The 21434-nt window shown below is 34.9% G+C and overlaps 2 protein-coding genes and 1 non-coding gene across 3 annotated transcripts; 1 reads left to right on the top strand and 2 right to left on the bottom strand.

The window, feature by feature from the left end:
• Nucleotides 1-8216: 8216 nt before the first annotated feature.
• On the bottom strand, nucleotides 8217-9143 carry LOC145070635 (uncharacterized). Its single transcript, XM_079017592.1, has one exon. The coding sequence runs from the start codon at nucleotides 8937-8939 to the stop codon at nucleotides 8463-8465; it is 477 nt and encodes a 158-aa protein (XP_078873718.1). The 5' UTR covers nucleotides 8940-9143; the 3' UTR covers nucleotides 8217-8462.
• Nucleotides 9144-11400: 2257 nt separating this feature from the next.
• Nucleotides 11401-13003, bottom strand: LOC145070949 (uncharacterized). Its single transcript, XM_079017898.1, has 3 exons — nucleotides 12657-13003; nucleotides 11887-11960; nucleotides 11401-11706 (listed from the first exon to the last, which is right to left on the bottom strand). Exons 1-3 carry the CDS (start codon nucleotides 12912-12914, stop codon nucleotides 11622-11624), a joined length of 417 nt encoding a protein of 138 aa, XP_078874024.1. The 5' UTR covers nucleotides 12915-13003; the 3' UTR covers nucleotides 11401-11621.
• Nucleotides 13004-15478: 2475 nt separating this feature from the next.
• On the top strand, nucleotides 15479-15586 carry LOC145071577 (small nucleolar RNA R71). Its single transcript, XR_013690583.1, has one exon. It is a non-coding gene; the product is annotated as a small nucleolar RNA R71 (small nucleolar RNA).
• Nucleotides 15587-21434: the final 5848 nt, after the last annotated feature.

Raw genomic sequence — 21434 nt, 5'->3', positions numbered from 1 at the left:
TAAAAAAAAATGTGAAAGTTATGTTTGTTAAACCATAAACATATATATCTTGTGACATATTGTTTGATAGAACCGCATGATACATACGAGTACCTCCACATCATTATTTTACTAACATTTGTACTTGTAATCCTTGAAACCGTGTATGTCAGTACGAGGACTTGAGGGTAGGTCACATATATGTGATGCCTGCTTTTATACTACGATATATTTTGCAAGTTTATGTGGTTATTACTTATTAGTGTAATCAATGATGTTATATGTAATGGTTATTTGGGGTCTTAATTTATAAAATCTTATTTTTTAAAGAAAATTACAAGTTAACACATTTCTATCTCACTCCCTTCATCCATGTAAGCGTCACGTCATTTCCCCACCCCTCTCTGATCTTGGAAATGGTTACCTCTCATTTCCCTATATATTTATACAAGAGTTTCAAGCATGTATAAATAATTACGGGTGATGATCGTGTTACGTTGGGGTTGATAGGTTGGCAGATCATATAAGCTCAACCCATATAAGTATTCATGTTGTTTTGTTCAACCTTAACCCATATTAGCCATAAACATGTCAACCCGCATAAACTGTTTAATTATATGGGTCCATAGGCTCGTTGGTCAAATTCAGGTTCGTTGATCAAAATCAAGTTCGTGGGTCACAAAAAAACTCCACCGAAACCCGTTTATCTTCGTATTGGGTTCGTGTCGTGCCCCAAGTCGTGTAGAAAATTAACAACCATATAAATAAGATATCAATATTATACTTTATTTATAAGGAGTTAAAATTATAAATTTTATTATATATTTTATATTTTTTAATATATACATAATTTAAAATTATATTATAAAGACTGGAAAAAAAAGTAAGGAAAGAGAATAAGTTGGTGTCCCACAGTGGTAGTCACACCCTAAACACACCTGCATGAGTGGTGTTACCGTACCTACCGTGATGCCACCATGGCATATCTGCATGGTGCGGTGCTCGTCCTTTATTTTGTATAGATTTGTTTCTATTAAACATTATTTTTATCATTATTAAGCTATTTGATTTTATTCATATCTCTGTTAAATATACCAAATACATACCTGAATGCCTCATTTGGTTTATAAAAGCTAACTGAAATGATAATGGAATGGTAATCATACATTTTGTTATAATATTCATATCAAACTTGTAATTTTGACCACTTTTACAATTTCCCTCCAACGAAAAATACGTTATCCAGAAAAACCATAGATCACATGATGTTCAGTTAATTTGCATTAAGAATTATACTTATCATCATTACATAAAAGTATCAAGTTTAAATGATGAACTTGAACATTTGTTTAGTGAATTACCAATCGAACAGATCCAACTCTCAAATTTTACTCTTAATGTCAAAGAATTGAAATCAAATGTGATCATAAAGAATGATCAAATACATGAAAATCTAAAGAATCTAAGAACAAAAATCTCTATCTTCGTCTTTTATATGGTGTTTTGATTTTCTTGCCTTCCTTTAGTGCGTTGTCAATGATAAAGGGAACCTGATTTTCCCACGCTCTTGCATTCACATTTACTGGGTTTTGTTGGACATTTTCAGGCATTCTTTGTTCTTCGTGATTCTGTGCATTTGCGTTCAGTTCTTGTTCTTCATCAGGGTTTCCAGCGCGATTCTCAACATTTTCAGACGATTCTTGCTCTTGATTTCTGCCATGATTAGAAGAACTAGCGGCATTTTCAGTCCCACTTTCCTCCATAATTACAGAAGCACCTGCTTCTTCCCTCTGTTTTTCCTTCATTTTTTCAGGGTTTTCTTCAAGAGTTTTCACATCTTCAGTCGTTCTTTGTTCTTCGTCATTCTTGGCTTTTTCGTTAGATTCTTGCTCTGCATTTTCGCCATGACTTGAAGAACCAGAGGCTTCGTCTTTCATCTTCTTCAATTTTTCCAAACGGCATGTGTAAACAGATCGATATCTAGCAACATTTTCAAGAACAGTAGACTCTTCAACTTCACTACCAACATCAAAAAGTTTCTCCCCAAATTGCTTCAGAAGAGATATGGCGGATTCTAGCTTCTCCGGACTCCAATCACGTGCCAATATTGTTATATCTTGTATCTCCACGTTTTCTGTTGATACTTGTTCTTCAATCGTTCCAACAGTCTTTTGCTCATCTTCTTCGTTTGGATTGATTTCCAGATTCTTGAGGTTTTCATTTGAATCTTGTTCTACATTTACGCCACGAACCTCTTCATCTTCTTCATCTTTCACGTCAAATGCTTGCATTCCTTCGCTCTTGAGATCCTCGATATTTGCAGGAGATTCTTGCCCTTCATTTTTGACATGACCAGAAGAACTAGACGCTTCTTCTTGCTTATTTCCTTTTCGATTCGTGGAAAAGACTTCAGCAACTGTCGACAATCCAAGTTCATGGATGGGATCGTACAATTCTCGCCCAATCAACGCTTCCATTGATATCCCGAGAACTGATTCGACTCTAAAGTGAAAAGATGTCAATGAATTCCAATCAATCTCCATCTTCGTCTGTAATTTGAATCAAGAAATCGAAATAGTAATATACGCTCTGTTTTCAGAAGAAAAAAAGGAGGGTACAGGTGCTCTAGTCTGCAACTCTATGACCCACTGAAGTATATATAGAGGTTACTTGAGGTGTTGAGTGGATTAGACAAATGGCCCTTCGATTTCTGATTAACTGTCATTTCTGGTCCCTTGTTAACTTATTTTCCATCGGAGTAAGTAGAATGTACATCTAATATTTTGAAAATGATCTAGAAAATTCCTGTTAAGTATTAATCAAATGATGCTATCAACGGTCGTGTGTACGTACGTATCTGGGTTCAGTTTAGATGGCTGATAGCGCAAGGATCATCTGAAAATCTAATATAACTAAAAATACAAAAAGAAAAAATCTTTTGAAAAACCAAGATTATATTACGACGAATCAAATTAAGGAGGTACATTTGAGATTTCGGTACGACAGTTTGGACTATTGCATACATCAACATGATAATGATAATTATATAACATGTTACAGGTATTGTGGTAATTATTTTTATTTGTATATATATAGTTTCTTTTTAATGATTACAAACACTCTCTAATTTACTCTTAAATTAAACCACTGTCACATATCGAACAAGACTTGAACCCTCAACCACTTGAGTTGAGGGAATATAAATATACCGATATCAATGGTCTATAAATCATGATCAAATTTTACGTTTATTGATTTTGATGTTTATGTTGGTTTATATTTGTTTATATTCATATATGTTTCAAACATAATGCTTGTCTATCTTCTAAGGATGCGTATGGGACAGTTTGGTTTGGTTATTAGTTAAAACCGAGTCATAACAATTATGATTTGTTAATAAATTTTGATAGTCATTGGGTATGGTTAATATTGGTTATGGTTAATGGGTTTTTTCGGTTAACGATTTTGGTTAATGGTTAATAACCATAATGTTCAAACTAATATAAATGGAGAAAGTATATTGACATAAAAAATGAATATATATATATATATATATATATATATATATATATATATATATATATATATATATATATAGAGAGAGAGAGAGAGAGAGAGGTAGATTCAAATGTTTCTCATATCTATTGTATGTTAGATTGCACCAATAACAATTTAGTAAACATTAAATGTATATTAAATGATATTCATATTTATAATTCTTTTTTATGGAAACTAATTAAATTTTTCATTAATGTCAACAGTAATATTCTTTCAGAATGAATTCGTATCTAGAAGAATAAAAGCGCATTCAAGTAGAACGAGAGTATATTCTACTAGAATACACTTTTATTCTTCATATTCCATACAACTTTATTGTATTATAAGTGAGTGAGTTCTGAAAGAATGTTATTGCTAACATAAAATTTGATACGAATTCATTCTAAAGAAAATGTTATTACTGACATTAATGACGAATTTAATTAGTTTCCGTAAAAAAAAATTATAATTATGGATATCATTTAATATTCATACAATTATGGAAATCATTTAATATCTATCTTTATTTAATTAAATAATTATTTAATTTTACTAAATTCCTATTTGTGCATTCTAGCACACAATAAATGTAAGAAACAAATTAACCTAGCCCTATATATATATATATATATATATATATATATATATATATATATATAATAGTCTTCGGCGCCAATATTTGTAACTTAGCTTATAGTAATAGAATAAAATATGTATCTTTGATACTCAGAGTGAGATAACACATAGTCACATTCAAAATAAAAAAAACATTAAATAAAAATATAAAACATTAAAAATTTGACATTAATAATAGAGCCAAACATTCATATTATGTGTTATCTGAATTAAAAAAACAATCACTTGTATACATTCAATGTGATTAAGTCAAAAAAAATAGTAAATAAAAAAAGCTTAAAAAAATTCAAAAAAATACAATCAATATATCACAGAGTCAAGAAAAACCAAAAACTTAACTTACCTAGAAGTCTTGATTATAAAGTCAAAAAATCATTCGAATAGGACTATAAAGTCAAAACAATCCTTGATTATGACTAATTGTGTGAGAAGCCTTCGATTAAGATTATGAGTGTAAAGATTAAACTAATTGTGAATAATGTTTACAAATTATAGAATTTGCCGATTAGGAATTACAATGCATGATTGAAAGATTATGTGTGTCTTTATGATCAGCCTTTGCCTTTGATGGTTTGATTGCTCGTTCGACTCCTGATAAGTGACGATTAATGGATTATAAATGAGTCTTAAATAAGTTTGACAATATTATTTTATATATAATCTATAATTTTTATATATTAAAATATAAAGTTAGTGGTTTGGTTAATAATGGTTCGGTTAACCTATAAAATCATAACCGAACCGTTAGTTATTGGTTAACAAATATTAGAAACCGAACCAACGGTTTTTAAAAAGGTTCGGTTACTATGGATCGGTTATATCGATTAATTTGGTTTTTGTTCGGTTTTTCGGTTATCATGCTCACCCCTACTATCTTCATTAGAGCTTGTTTATATTTATTGTTTTTTTATCTTTATGTTTGTTTATTTATGTTTGTTTAACATCTTAATGAACCAACAAAAATAACGTAATTTGATAAACAAACAAAAACTTGTTCGTTTAGTAGTTTGTATTTATTTGTTTGTTCGGTTAAATGCAAATGCATGAACATGAAAAACATTTGTTCGTGCTTTTTGTGGATAATTAGGCTAAACAGCACGGTGGACGAAGGATTTGGTAGTAGGTGTTGCCGGTGATACTTTTTTATGTAGTGGCATAATAATAGAAAAACAAAAAAATTTACATTGCATCCGAAAAAACGGAGGATGTCGGTGCCACTATGGGCAACGTAGTGGAATCGCCCCTGCTAAACAGGCCCCTAATTCGTTTTAATCTTGATTGGAAGCATAGGTGGAGACCATCTTATACCCTACTTGTGATGTTTTCCTTGAAAAGGTTGATCATTTATTAATCATGTGCCCCTTGCTTCTTTCGATTTGGTTCTTTATTGCTCGTTGGTGGTATTCGGACCTTTCGCCATTGTAGTACAGTTTTGACTAGGTAAATTGGCATAACAAACTCTCTTTATATTTGACTCAAATGAATCGTTTAGGGTTGACATAGTGGTAGTGGCTAGGGAGTCGGTAAGGCCCATACCGGTGGCTACACCAGCCCATCTCCCCCATTATCGCCAAAATCAAACCCACATCGGTTCCTCTACACCACTTTCTCTATCAAAAGATTCATGTAGATTTGTTACAACACCAATCAAATTCATGTATCACTAAAAAGCTCATGTAAAAGTCATTGATATTAAATGATGATTGATGGCCTTAAAACTCTATAATCACATATTTCTAAGAAATTTTTTAGATCATACAAATTGATAACAATTTCTTGATCAAGCTAGATTTGTCATATCATGAAAATCTCACCAAGACGAATGCCAAAAAAGACAACATAGTGACATAAAACTTGATCAAATCATGTTTTCAAGGTCGGCAAGTAGCCTAGCCCCTTTATATGTTTTTATATGTATAAATATATGTTTTTGTCTCTGATATCTACTGTTTTTATATGCTTAATGCTAGGGTGTAAACGAGACGAGACAACTCACGAAATACTAGAGCCCAACTAAAAAAATACTCGAAATCGAATCAACTTTAATCGAGTCGAGTTCGAGCTTGAGCTACTCGAGTACCTTATCGAGCCTAGCTCGAGTAGTAAAATACCCTACTCATAAAGTTCACGAGCTTAATCGAGTATTTATAAAATTACATTTTTACCTTTTATATATTTTTAAATTACTAAAACATTCTAAAAATTTTAGCTTTGAGGCGTCAGTTAAATCATTAAGGAGTAAGGACTTAAATTGCATTTCAAAACTTTTGAGAATGTCTCTTTTTGGTATTGTGGATATACGTAAAATACAATTACATATTGTTGATGCTATATTGATATTAGATGATTTATTGTGATTTTTTTTGGACAATGTAAAAGCAAGTGAAATGCTTTTAACTTTTGATAATTTTGACTTTTTTTTTTTAATTTTAGTCGAGCCGAAACGAGCTCGCTAGCTGAGGATAGTAGCGAGTATTTCACGGTCAAATCTGAACTAAAGCTCAGAGCGAGTTCGAGTCAAGCTTCAAGCTCAAGTATTTTAGGTGAGTCGAGCTTCGAGCTTGGCACTACTCGGCTCGACTCGTTTACACCCTTACTTCGTGCTCCTTTGCTTGCATTCCGATTATATTTGTTTATGACTTACTAATGCACTTTGTCTTACTCAACCTTGTTTGTCTCATTTCCAGGAACTCCTACATATGTCGCATGGTGTAGGTCATTTATGTGAGGCAGTTGTGCTTCTTATAATGGAAGCAAGATTGTCGACATCTACCTTCCCTAACCCTATTATTATGGGATTCGCTTGATGTATTTGTCATGTCTTAAATTATGTGTTAATGTTATTTTTTTACTAGTTTAAACCAATAATTGATTCATTTACCTACGGGTTAATCACTAAATTGACCAAACTAGATGGGTTCTACGACAAGATAACACACAACGAACTTCATTTTTTCAGGAAAGGAAATCAACCTTTGCAGAATGATTGGCATTTCACCCAAAAGAAAAAAAAAAGTATTTCTTGATTGTTCTACAGATTTTTCCAATAGAGACAATGAGACCATTGATAAAGCAATTTCAAGAAGAAAAAAAAAAGTTCACTAGAGTCTAATTTGTAAAATGGCAGGTTTATCATTTCGTGATAGGGCGTACTCATTTTGGTTGTTTTTAGTGATTAACCGTTTAAGTTTTAATCATCATGTATTAAAATGATGTTTTGAAAAAGTATATACAGGCATTCTGTAAAAGAAAAAAAAAAAAAAGAAGAAGAAGATAATCTTAAGCCCTTCTAAGTTTTGACAAAATGTATTTACATTTTGGATATGGCGAATCCATATAAGACAGTAAGACATTGATAATAGAGTCAACGATACATAAAATTATAGGATCAGAAAATTAAATAAAACTTGAACAAGTAGTAGATATAAATCATTAAATGAGGCTTTAGTTATATATTTTGAAACATCTATTGTACAACAATACAAAAATGCTAAAATGTATTTTTATAACTTTGATTTCGTGCAATTGTCAAAGTCTTTAGAACAAAACCAATTATAATAAGGTTTCTTAAAATATGTAAATGTAACTCCATAATCTTTTTCCCGAGTATGAAAGTGAAAGAAATCACATGAAAGTAAAATGATGTGTTTGTCTATAATCTATAAATTGAGTTATTGACCAAAATAAATTTATAAATATACAAATATACCATATACAATATGAATGGGAATATGCATGATCAACAACACAAATCATGGAGATTTAGAGTGTTCTGTCTCATCCGCAAACAATGCTGTGAACTCTTTGGTTACTTTATACATGACAAATAAATAAATGAATCCTATAAAAAGCAAGATATTTTTAAAAGATTTTTAGGCAACAATAATCACATAATATGATCCTAAAATAGGTTGGGAAGTGCTCTATCTTGATTTTGTGCATGAATTTCAAGATTCACAAAGTAATTAATCCCCCTTAAAAGATTTTCTAAGCAAGTATTGCTCAAACGGTCAAACCCAACATATCAAATACAATAATCAACATTGATTTAAAAAGGTAATTGCTAAATGCAAACCAATTTCACATTTTCATATCAAGCATTAAAATCTAAGATTCTATGTATAACATAATCAATTTGGGGTAATCAAAATTCATGGTAGAATTCACAAAAAGGTTAAACAGGATAGCCATTCAATCATTTGGCTCTACAGTATAAATTGGATTATAGTATCTTTATTTCTGAATTTAACAAAATCATGTAAACGATTCTCAGTTATTTCTCTCAATTACCTCAAAATTTCGGTTCAAAATCATTGACTTTCCTGTTTTTGTTGCTGATCCTCTGATTTTGAATCTACTGCAACCTTTTCTTCTTTTTCCTGATCTAATTGATTGTGTACTTCTTGCTCAGCGTCCTTTTCTGCTTGCAAAATCACGCCGTAGTAATCCGGATGAGCCTCCATACATTTCTTCAAAGCTGATGTAGCATCAAAACACTTGTTCACGATATCTTCATCGTTCTTTTCGCCTTCTTCAACGCATTTTTCCCAGTTGATGAATGTTTCTCTACACTCGCCCCCTTTCATGAACAAGCAAAATCCACATTCTCCTTCTTCTTCTTCTTCCCCCTCTTGATTTCCTTTTTCTATGTCTACTGGGGATGGATCTGTGGATTCTGGATTTAGGTTTTTGTTTTCGTTTTCTTTTTCGTTTCCTTGTATTTTAGGTGCTTCAGCGATGGGTTCTGGTTCTGGGTTTAGGGGTTTATCAGATGAGGAGGTAGACATGGTGGCTGTGGCGGCGGCGCGGTGGATTTAGGGTTTTGTTCGGCGGAATTGACGGAGATGAGGAAGAAGATGCTGGAAAACAACTTCCCGAGATCAAGATTCTTCAAACTTTTCAACTTAAATCTTTTCGTGGCTCTCTCCGTTGGAATTTTTGGGATCTTTATGGCCCTTTTTTTTAAAGAATTTCTTGAAACCAAACAAGTGTGGCTTGAAAGTCACGAAACATGACTTGGGATTATTTTGACCACTAACAAAATTGGCACTCTATTTTTTTTTTTTAAAATAATTTCTTATAAATAAAGTTTAATGTTTGTCCAATGATAACTAAATTTCAGTTTTGTCTATATTTATTAAGCTTTCTTTATACCATTTTAAGTTTAGTAACATGTCTGATTCAAAAACCAGTTTCGGTTAAAACCAAATCCGAAAACCATTTACATCATTAAGTTATCATGGTTGATCACTTTCTCATCACTTACTTAGGAAATAGTCATCACTACACATGATATTTATTATGTTTGTACTTTATGCTTAATATCTTGTATATTTAAGAGAGAGGGGGAGAAGGAAGAATATGAGAGAGATAGATAGACATAGAAGAGAATGGTCAAGCATTGTTCTCATCACAACCACTCCCTATTACTCTACCATGACGTTTTCTCATCACAACACTAAGAAATGGTCACCACTCAACATGACATTTATTTTGCTTGTACTTTATGCTTAATATCTTGTACATTCAAGAGAGGGGGTAGAGGGAAGAAGACGAGAGAGATAGACAAATAAGAGAGTAGTCAAGTGTGCTTCTCACCACAACCAACCACAATCATGTCCATAACGGCCCATCATGCCACCATCACAACCCACTCCGATAAGCCTTAATGGTTGTCTTCACTCTTCATATATGGAAATATGGAATCTAGACATAGATGATGGATCATGATTCTTGTGGTTTACTTAGAGGCTAGAGCTATGCAATCCCTAGCCCAAGATCAGTTCGTAAAAGCCAGGTCCTAAGGGTAGAGGTGCACAAATGAGCATGTTTTTTTAACGTCCATGAAAAACCAAACCGGTTTGTCCATAACCGGTTTCAATTTAACCTACCCCACAATTTTGTATCGATTTTCCTCATATGCATGGACCATTTTTCTATTAACTTTTTCTCTTAGTGTTAGGGTCATATCAGAATGAAAGTCACAATCTACTGCCCAATTGATGCAAGTATGTGTTTACTTGAAGGATTACTTTGATGACATTGATAGGATACAAAATCGTGTTTCGCTTGAAGGGCCACTTTTACCATCCGTTGAAGAGTTCATTCATGAAGAAGAAGTCGCACAAGGCATATTGAATCTAATGACTGAAGTAGAGGAGGGTGAACGGAAGAAGGAGAAGACGCCTAGTTGTTCGATTTCATGAAGATTACCACTTTGAAGACTATAATTTTTATTATTTTCAATTCGACATTTATGTTTTTATGTAATCTTTAGCTCAAGCTATGCTACTTTTCATATGTTTCTAAGTTCAAACTATGTTGGTTTATATATTGCAAATATTTTCTAGGTTTATGATGGTTTGTGTATTGCGACTTGTAAAGTATTTCCTTAAGGATTGCTATAAAGGCTATTATTCCTATTATTTCAATATTAACACATATGTTTTTATGTTATTCTTAGCTCAAAATAAGCTTACCTTTGATGTATTCTAAGTTCAAACATTGTTAGTATCATGTATCAATAGTAGAATCTAGGTATAATTACTTGGGTAAAAAATAAGTTTTTTATAAGTTAAACTTAAAATAGGATTCTAAAAAATCGATTTAAATGAAACCGATGCCTTAAAAAAAAAAACAAAACAAAACAAACAATTAGGTTAAAACCGAAACCGATACGAATAAAAACAGGTTAAAAACTAGAAAGATTTTTTCAAAAAAAGATTTCGATTAAAATCAAAGTATGTGCACCTCTATTAGGGGTGAAAAACAGAAAATTCAGCCCGAAAAAACCCATAGGTATCCTTGGGCCGGGGTGCTGGGCATGGTTCAAAAAAAGAACCTGAAATGTTTTATTATTGAACTACACAAAAAGAGAAAAAAGACTTAGAATCCGTTGGAAGATATTATAGCAAGCGAAAAATGTGTATTTGTTCATGCCTTTAAGAAATTGCATCTCAACACATAAATATGTTACGACTGATAACACTTTGTGGTATAAAACTATGTGCATTCGCATGTATTTTATATGTAAGGGACTGAGGATTAATTATAATGTATTTGCTTATTAAGCTCCACATATCAGGAGTTGCAGGAGATGCATTTTGGATTTTGCAAGCTTATGGATCAGTTTTTTATACCTAATATCAAACATATGAAGCTTCACTCGTTTGAAGTTCCAGTTTTCAAATATTTAACATGTTACTTATGCTTCTGTTGGTGTAGTAAGTGAGAAATAAACAAATACAGTTTAAAGAACAAGAATCAAGAGATGCAAAAAGAATACAACAGTACATGAATCTGATGAATTTCAAATCTACCATAGAAGCTACCTTGAAAAAGAAACTGATCATTGACCAATGCCAGTTGTACAAAAGCGCAAATAGGAAAGAAACATGTCTCTTATGACATCTGATTCTATGTCTATTATGAGTTTTCAAACAAGATTGAAAATGATTATGAATCTGTGATCAACTGGTGGAATCATTTTGTCCGTTTGTGTCTCTAAGCCCACTGCAACAAAAGAAATGAGGCAATTTCACCCGCCCACAAACCCTGCAACACAAAAGAGCAAAATAAGAAAAGAAACCCAAAATTACATAATGCTAGATAGCAAACTAATAGTGCAATAAGTGAAAATGTTAAGAAATATTAAGAACAAGATGTCTTTGATAAGATGCAAATCCATCAAAACTTTTCTATCATAATATTCAGAGTCAAAATCAGAGGCCTTACTTGCAACGTATTATCACTGGAATAGGCTTGAGAGCCCTTGGTCCATTTCTTATTCCACGTTTATGAGGAGATGTCTGCATTATAAACAATACTTAAAGAAGCACACAGGAAAAAAAATCTAGGGCCCACTTTGTTACAAAGAACAAAGCATGTTGTCCTGTGTTTGGTGTGCATTGGATTAAGGATGAGAGTGAGTCAATTGCACAAATATTGCTAACTTTTGTCGAGAAAAAAAATGTGGGATAGAGAGTAGAGACTCACTCTAAATCTCTCATTTATGCAAAAGACGTGAATGCCCTTCTCATTTTATCAAAGATAGTCCTAGAAAGGTTATCAAGAGAAATTGCACCAAAAAATGCTAACAAAATGGAAAATATATCAAGTTTTGATGTTTTGGCAATTTGCTTCAAACTCTGTATCTAATTTGCATAACCAAGCTTCCCAACTTAGCAATATGGCTCATCTCCATGCTCCAATTGAGATCATACAATCATGTCCTAAAATTAGGGTTCAAGTGAAAGTGAAATGAATCCCTAATTGATTTCGTTCGAATCCAATACTTCCACTACTATATTGCAACAAATTACAAAACCCTAAACCCTAAAGCAACAATGCTCAATACCAAGAACCCAAATCTCTAAGATATTCAACTTAACGGCAATCCAATCTAAGATGCAAAATGTAAAGCAGATATGCAATAGAAGTATACGATTTTAGAGAAAATGATGGGGCTTATAAAATATTAGTTATGTTAGAATCGATAAATTTACCTTCTTCTTAGGGACGGCCATGAGCTCCATAGATCCGCTGCCAACATAGAAACCGGACCCGATTTCATTATTGAAGGTGTCTATGCTTTTTTCGAATTCAGGCAAAACCATCGGTGGTACTACGGCTGATCGACTTATCGCACTGCCCAGAGGCGGCGGCTGCGCGATGGCGTGAGTCCACCTTGTGAAGGCCAAGATACAACGATTCTTGCTCTCACGGGCGATGCTTTTCGCCATTGACATCCTCAACAACGCCATCGTTGTTCTACAGTACTACTGTTTACGGTGTGTCTGCGGGTGTTAAGAGAGGGGGTGACGCAATGAAGAAAGAGGTTTACGAGAAGAGTATCTGTATGTGATACGACATCGTTCGTAAGCTTTGATAAAAATTCGTAACGACCAAAATCCTCTCTAATAAATTAAGGTTTTTTTTGCCACATGTCAAATTCACATTCATTTTGCCACATGTCATTTTGTGGTTGTTTTGAACTAATTTTTATTCCACATGTAATTTTGTGGTTTTCCTATTTTATTAATTCCATGTGGTATTCAAATTTAATAATAAATGCATATCAATTGTATTAATAGACTTTCCTTATAATTTTATATTTCTTATAAATTCAAAATTTTCAAATGTTTATATATATATCTAATTATTTTAAATACACCCATGTAATATATGGGTCTCACACCTAGTATCCCTACGAAAAACAATTGTTGAAATCGTCTTATATGGTTCGCTTGCTAAAATTGTCTATGTTTAGTGACTTTAGTCTCTCTAACTTTTTTTTTCATTGGACCATCTTATAGTATTACTTCATTGCGTTTTCAGTCCCTAACACATGTAGAAAGACAATATTGCCCTTGTTTGTTTCTTTTTTAAATTTATTTTTATTTATGCATTACTAATTTAATTAAAAAAAAATACTTGATAAAAGATTTGGTCCCAACTAGGGATGAACATTTGGATCGGGGAATCGGCCGGAACCGGATAGAACCGATTGGACCGAGAGTGGGACGATATTTTGTGGATTTTTGGAATCGGGAACCGGTAGAACCGACAAAAACTGGAACCGTATATTGCTATTTCTCGAGGACCGGTTCCAACATTGAGGACATGACAAGAACCGGTAGAACCGACGGTCCGGTTTGGTTCCTATTTCCAACAATTTCGGTTCCAGTTCAGGCCGGTTCCGATGCTCATCACTACTCCCATCTTCACCCTTCTCTCTCTTTTGGTCCCACATTCACCCTTCCCTCCCTCACTCACTCACTCACTCACTTTCTCTCTCTCTCAAATTAAATGACAGTCTTGTTAATCCCCACCTCCCAACCATTCAGGCCTGATCGTCTTCTCTGGAACCCTCCACCGGTGACTGTGTTCCATGTAATCAAATCCATAAATCAGAATCAAAGAGTGGGTGAGGAAACAAAAAGATCGAAATTTAGGGTTGTACATCCACAATAGAATATAACATAGATTTGCAAATTTGGCTCCCTCACTACCTCAATAACTTGAAATCAAAGCCACAGGTAACCACTATTCACCACCACACCAATTGAGTTTGTTTTTTGAATTTCGAAAACAAATCAACAAAAAAAACCCCAATCTATACCTAATATGTTGGCAGTGACGAAGGATGGGGATAGGCGGAGAAGTGAGTCGGTGGTTAGGGTCACATGCGAAAGAAGAATTTGAGGGAATATTAGAGGAAGCAGAATATAGATGACGAAACACATGTCACCGCCCCAATGAGGAGGTTAGGTTAACCAACAGTATGAGATGTGAGTTATAGAGAGAGTAGGTGGGTTCTAGGTTAGAAGGAAGTCGTGGTGCAGGCATGTTGGGAACTACTACATAGATGGTGCTCGTAATAGGTGAATGGCGGCGGAGGAGGCGGTGATTGGGCATGTCATAATCCGCAACGAGGGAGGCATCGTTGGATTTTCCACCACTGAGTTGAATCAGATGGAGATAGAGCCACCTTCATCTCCAACTCCATGAACGAAGGTGATTGTGGCGAAGTGGGGAGGCGTTGGATGTCACCGAAGTTTTGTGTGTAGGGGTTTCCGGTGAGAGGGACAATCGAGAGAACTGAGGGTGAGGGTTAGAGCTGGCAAAAATCGACCCAACCTACCAACCAAACCCAACCCAACCCAAAATTAGCAGGTTGGGTTAAGATTTTCAACCCATTTAAGTTAAATGGGTCAAGCCATCTAACCCATTTAATTAAATAGGTTGGGTTAAGATTTTCAACCCATTTAATTAAAAAATTATAAATCGTCAACAAGTTTTCGAAGTCAACTTTCTTCTCGGCTGGTGGTTGCTCTTTTTGGTAGAAGCATCGGCCTATCTGCTTATATTTTTTTTTCTTTTTGATTCTTATATTCGTCATATGGCAACCACTCATTCTTTGGTTTTCTCCAATCTTCATCATATTTATCTCCACTCGAATAGAAAACTTGAGCTCTTTTATACCCATTATCATCTAAGTTGCAATTCTTAGTCAAGTGTGGACCATTACACCTTTCACATCCAACTCTTTATAACATGTATTGTCTGGTCCATTTTTTTCATTCTCCTGTCCATTGTATCAAGCATGGCCATTACAGCAACCATGTCTGCAGAATTTCCACCCCCGCTTCCTTTAACTCCCTCATTTCTTGGATTGTGGTACTCACGAGAATGCTTTGAAAATTCTTCAACTAACTCCTTAACTTCCCCCGGATTTTTCTTAGTAAGTGGTCATTGAGAATCAAGGAGTTGCCTTGTCATGACATTAACGTCATCATAAAATATTGACACTTCTTGTTGTATATTGAGTTCATTTTGGGGACAATTTCTCAACAATCCCTTATAGAGCTCCCATGCCTCATAAAGTGACTCACCCGAATTTTTGCTCAAAATTTGCTATTGCCTTTTTGAGTTTAGCTATCTTGAAGGTGGGCAAAAATGGTCTAAAAACTATTCGTTCATTTGGGCCCAGGTAGTGATTGCACCAGGTGGTAGTGCCTTTAGCCAGTCTTTTGCAGCTCCTTTAAAAGTCGCTGGTAGCATCCTTAGCAAGACTGTCTCTCTTGGAACATTTGGGATATTGAAATAATCTGCTATGCCATTTACTTAATCCAAATGCTTGTAAGCATCCTCATGATCCTTTTTAAAAAATGGTACATCCTTAAGTGCAGCAAGGATGTGTCCTTTCAGTTCGAAGGGGGTAGTTGCAGGAATTGCATGTTGTATTAGGCCAGGACCGGTATCATCTCTAATTCGCTTTTTATAAGCTCCCATGGAAATATCCGCAATATCAACCATTTTGTTATCAGATTCGTCTTCGGATTCACTTCTATGTAATGCAAATTCAGGCTCAGATTCGTACTCGGACTCCTTTGGGTTTGGATCTTGCTCAAAGCGTTCTATCTTGCTTTTTTCCTTTGATGATGTACTCGACTCTCCTACTTTCTTTCCAAAGACTGATTTGAGGTCTTTGAAAGATGATTTTTTTGGTGTTTCGTTCACTCCTGCGTTCTTATCCGTCTTCTTGTGAAGGGCTGACTCTGGATCTTCAAGTGGTGGCACCAAAGGTGTATTAGAGCCTCTGGTCATGAATTTATGCAAAATAAACAAAAATAAAAACGTAAATCCGAACTAAAATAGAAAAACAAAGAAAACTATAAATTTACTGGATTCACGTCGTGAGCCAATAAAGCTCACGTCGTAAGTTCAGTACTGGAAGAAAATAAACAAAACTGAAAAATAACTTTTTGCAGGTTTTACCCCACAAAAAGGATTGATTAATTTAAAGCAAATAAATCAACAATTAAATAAGTCGTTCCCCGGCAACGGCGCCAAAAACTTGATACGTGCAATTAGCTACACCTAATTTTAAATTTATAACCTAACCACTTAACTAACTAAAATGCACCTAGGCAGTGTACCTAGTCAAATTATAGAATAGTTTGAGTAAGTCGGGTGTCGATTACAGGGAACGTTTTTAACTAATTAATCTAGCTATTATTAAATTAACCTAATTTATAATGAAGAAATGGGTTTTATCTAATTTTGCAAGTTTAGAAGAACTTAATTCTTTAACACAAATTCAATCAATGAACAAAACCTCATCATGCTAGGTTCAAACATGCTAGGTTCAATCAATCAAACACAAGTCATAACCAACAAATAAATCAAAACTAAAGTATTAAAACCATGAGTTTCAGCTTCATCTAGTTAACAGAAGCAACTAGATTTAGCTAGACATCATAGCAAATAAACAAGTACAAGTCATATTTAAAATTATGCTAAATGTATTAAATTATAAAGCTAATAATGAACTCTTCCTCCTTCCTTGGTGTTGAAAGCCAATTCCAGACCTCTTCTCCCTCTGAATTTCGTCTCCAGGAACTCTCCAAGTTAACCAAAAGTCCCCCAAGTCGTAATGATCAAGAGAATATATAGTTATCATGAAATTTGCTCTCACGTTGTGAATAAGTACGCTCACGACGTAAATACAGTAGATATCCATGTTCTACAAGGATTCCTCCTCTGCGATGTTTATCTTCTGGAACATTCGTACTCACATCGTGAATCTAAAAGCCTCACGTTGTGAATGTAGTTGATTACGTAGTTTTCCTTCTCTTTTACTCTCCAAGCCTCCAAAGTTCCATGCTTTGTCATTTTTAGTCCCTTTTCTTTAAGAATGCTTCTATTTGGCTGCAAAGTACAATTAAAGCTTATAAGTATTATTATTCAATGCAAATAACCAAAATATGTATAAAAATATAAGTAAATATTGCCTAAAAACATGTATAAATATGGCAATATCAGTATGCATTAGAGACTGCCGCCCATATGTAACGACCCAAATTTTTAAAAGAAAGTTTTCGTTTTTAATTAGTTAAACACATTTGCAATAACCATTAAATCCGAAAACAACTTTTTCAAATCCACATTCATTACAACTTTATTTAAAGAAAACATCAGAGTGCCCCATAACATATCAGTGAGAGAGAGATAGAGTGCACGCCGCGCCATCACACACTGCCCTTCCCTTGGGCTCAGATGTACCTGAAACAAATCCACAAATGGTAAGCTGAAAGCTTAGTGAGTTTCCCAGAGCATACCCACATACAAACCACATATAACATATCATAATAGTTAAAACATCTATACGTATCACTAGTCGCCACTGGAACCCCCGCGTGGTCTTGGCCAATTGTCATGGGAACCCACACGTTGTCTACACAAGTCATGCAATAACATACGAGCTAATAAATCAACATTCTAAAAATCCATGGAAACCCTCCAAGGACTTATACTAGATGTCGTGGGAACCTCTACACCTCTACATGGTCTTAATTATGTTGCCTCGGGAACCTCCCTGGGTCTTTCATACAAATGTCCTAACGACATATCACATAACAACCATCAATCCATACAATAATAAATGGGCTGACCTTGGTGCCTTAGACCCATTGGTATGGTGAGAAGACTCACCTTTATCTGCTGAATGCGAAAGTTGTTCTCCTAACAGTTTGTAACCTCTCGTGTTGAATAACAATAATAATCAATGTTAGGACTTCACTTAATCAAAGGGAAACCCAAACACCAAATCCTTCCATAAGGCCCAATTATCCTTTCTTTGTTAATGGGCCCAAAGTCCATGTCCAAAATCATTAATGGGCCTCTTGGCCCAATAAAGCCCAATCAATATATCCATGGCCCATAACAGATAAAATGGCTCATAATTCCCAGAATGCATCCAAGTCCAATAACCAAATGAGGCCCAACCGATCAAGGGTCTAAAACAAATCCTAGCCCATCTGTGATGCGTACGCTCAACGTGTGACATCCCCAAAATCACGGCCAAAAAAGACCGGTTTCATTTATGCTTTTTAAAATAATTTCAGAGTAAATCCTTTTGATTTAAAAGTGTTGCGAAATTTGTTCCCAAAACAAAACATGATAAAATAATATTTATCAAAGCATTTCATCAAGAGATGCATTTTCATTATATAATCAAAACTCGGGATGTCATGTTCCGATACAGACCATAAAGCATAAACGATAACATTACAAGTCATTCAACAAATATATACATATACAGACTTGTAAACAAAACAACTTGATGATCCATCCATTTTACGCCCTTGCGCCACTTCCTGTAATACAAATAAAACTGAGTGGGTCAGGCTTGGGAGCCTGGTGAGTATATAGGGTTTTCAACCCACAATAAATAAATTATATTTAATTTCACCAACCAATCACTATCCCGATTACCCATTCCCGTTATCCTCACTTTACGTCCCTAAAATAACATCTATCTCAAGGGACCTAATCTAGGATTTTCATCGGGACGGACATTACTGCTAAGGGGTTTCCTCAACAATAGATATCCTAAAGGCAACCATGAGGGGGATAGAGTACACCGGTGAACACATCGTTCACAACACCTACAGGTTATGAACCTGCTAGCGTTCCACTGGACTGTCTAGAAAGAGTCTGTGGTCGTTATCCATACTCCGCTAAATAACTAGATCAACAACAACAACATCGAGGCCTCTCATCTGTTTATTACACACCAACTATCTACCCATGTTCTACCCAACATATTAGTAGATAAAAATATATATTTTTATACATAGTTTAAAACTTGTATATCATTTTCATTCAATACATATTCCACATAACAGATGAGGCACACCCACATAACACGTATTTCATAGGAAATAAATTAGATATATGAGATAGAAAAGAATGAATATACATTCACACATATAACAACAAAATTATACATATAAACAACAATATACTTAATACACTCAAACCATACTTGTATTATTATCGTGTTTATGAAAGGTAGTATACACTCACTTGATCAGAAGATGATCGGACAACACTACGACTTGCAGAAGTAGTATTCTTCAGCAGATCTGGAAGATCTTCACAAAAATCGAACTTCTCGCGGGCAGAGCTTCGGCTCGGGAACCGCACTTCTCGGGATCTCGGGAATGATACCGGGGCTTCGGGGTATTTTTGGCACGCAAATCGATGCAAAACGGGAGAGAGAAGAGAGAAAAATAGCAAAGGAGTCGGCTGCCCTCACATCCTATTTATAGGAGGCTGGAGCCTCGGAGTACGCGGGGCGTACTACGTTACGCGGGGCGTACTGCCTCAGAATCGTCATTGCTTACGTATCCGAAGAACTCGAGTGCGAGGCGTGTCATGCTTCGTTGTACGCGGGGCGTACGCTAGTACGCTGGGCGTACTTCGGATGAGTCCGATGACTCCTCTTCGGATAATGCCGAATTTAATAATTAAATTTAATTATTAATTATTTAATAAACTTCGAAAATTCATATCTTCTTCATACGAACTCCGTTTTCGACGTTCTTTATACCCACGCGTAGGTGAGACTACGCTCTACAACTTTTGTTTAGACTCCGTCGGCTAATTTTGACTTTATTTTTATTATTTATTTTTAGTAGGCCGGGACAGAAAAACTTCGTTATAAATTCATAACTTCTTCGTTTGACGCCAATTCTCGCCTAACTTTTCATCGCTTCGATATCAACAACGAGATCTTCGATTCTCGTTTAGATTGTTTCGGCTAAAAACTGCTTGATCTCAAATCGAGTATTTCATGCTGCATACCGCTAAGTCGAAACTTCAGAAAATCGTAACTTCCTCATACGAAGTCAGATTTGGGCGTTCTTTATATATTCGGAAACCTCGTTTCCACTACTACAACATTATCCAAAGATATCAAGTTTATTTTACCCTTTAATTTTGACGCTTATTTTTATTCTTAATTAATCAAACCACATAATTAAGCAATTAAGCACAAAACACATAATACTCAAATAATATACTTCTATTATTTCAAAACGGGTTACAAAGGTTAACCTAGACTATTATATCAACATTAATGACAAGCCCAGAAACACAGGCGTTACACAACGTACCGTCCTGGTACGCGCAATGTATTGGGTTTTGGGACTTACGCGTAACATACACTGGGTTATGCCCAACGTACTAACAGATTAAGCACTTTCTCCATTAAGTGCTTAATACTCGATTCCTTTACGTCCAAAAGTCATATCTAAGCTTGTTAAGACGATCTAAGGCATAAAGTTGGCAACTTTATGCCTTTGCATGTCTCATATGAACCCAACACTCCCATTAAGACCTTTTCAAGGTCCTTAACCCATGCATGAGATCAAAATACCCACCAAGACTCCATTTTTATGTTGCAAAAGGACCAAAGGACCTCAGATCTGTCATTTCCATCCTATGGAGTTGCATAACTCACAAATGAAGGTCCAAAATCAATAAAATGGACAAAACTAGAAAACTCTAGTTAGATCTAGTGATTTAAGTGGAAAGATCCAAGCTTTTTACCTCCAGTAACTCCTATAGGTTGTCTATGTGCAGATTCTAGAAGCCAAATGACACTCCAAGCTTCCTTGACCACTTCTTCTTCTTGGATGAACACTAAAAGGACCACAAATACACACTGAAGGCTCAAAATGCACTCACAAATGATATTAGGGATTACAGGAACGTTTGAAGGTGAAAAGGGCTTGTGAGGGTGAGGCTCAAGTGAGTTAAGGGCGTTTATATGGGTCACAAGTCCGTAAATTAGGGTTTAGACCCTCAACACGTACACCCAGAGTACTTCTGGTACGCCCAACGTACGTGCGGCTCCTCCGCGATCAGCCATGCGTAGTATGCTAAGCGTACTCATAAGTACGCCCAACGTACTTAAGGGTCCAATTATGTCA

This window comes from Lactuca serriola, chromosome 8, assembly GCF_051521515.1.
Source record: "Lactuca serriola cultivar US96UC23 chromosome 8, Lser_US96UC23_V15, whole genome shotgun sequence".
Lineage (NCBI taxonomy): Eukaryota > Viridiplantae > Streptophyta > Magnoliopsida > Asterales > Asteraceae > Lactuca > Lactuca serriola.
The sequence above is the reverse complement of the archived record's forward strand: the minus strand, read 5'-3'. Positions and strand labels throughout refer to the sequence as shown.

Coding starts and splice junctions, on each gene's coding strand:
- LOC145070635 (XM_079017592.1), bottom strand. CDS start 8,939: ATGTCTACCTCCTCATCTGATAAACCCCTAAACCCAGAACCAGAACCC.
- LOC145070949 (XM_079017898.1), bottom strand. CDS start 12,914: ATGGCGTTGTTGAGGATGTCAATGGCGAAAAGCATCGCCCGTGAGAGC. Junction 11,961..12,656: donor TGGCCGTCCCTAAGAAGAAG/GTAAATTTATCG, acceptor TTTATAATGCAG/ACATCTCCTCATAAACGTGG. Junction 11,707..11,886: donor CCAGTGATAATACGTTGCAA/GTAAGGCCTCTG, acceptor TTTGTGTTGCAG/GGTTTGTGGGCGGGTGAAAT.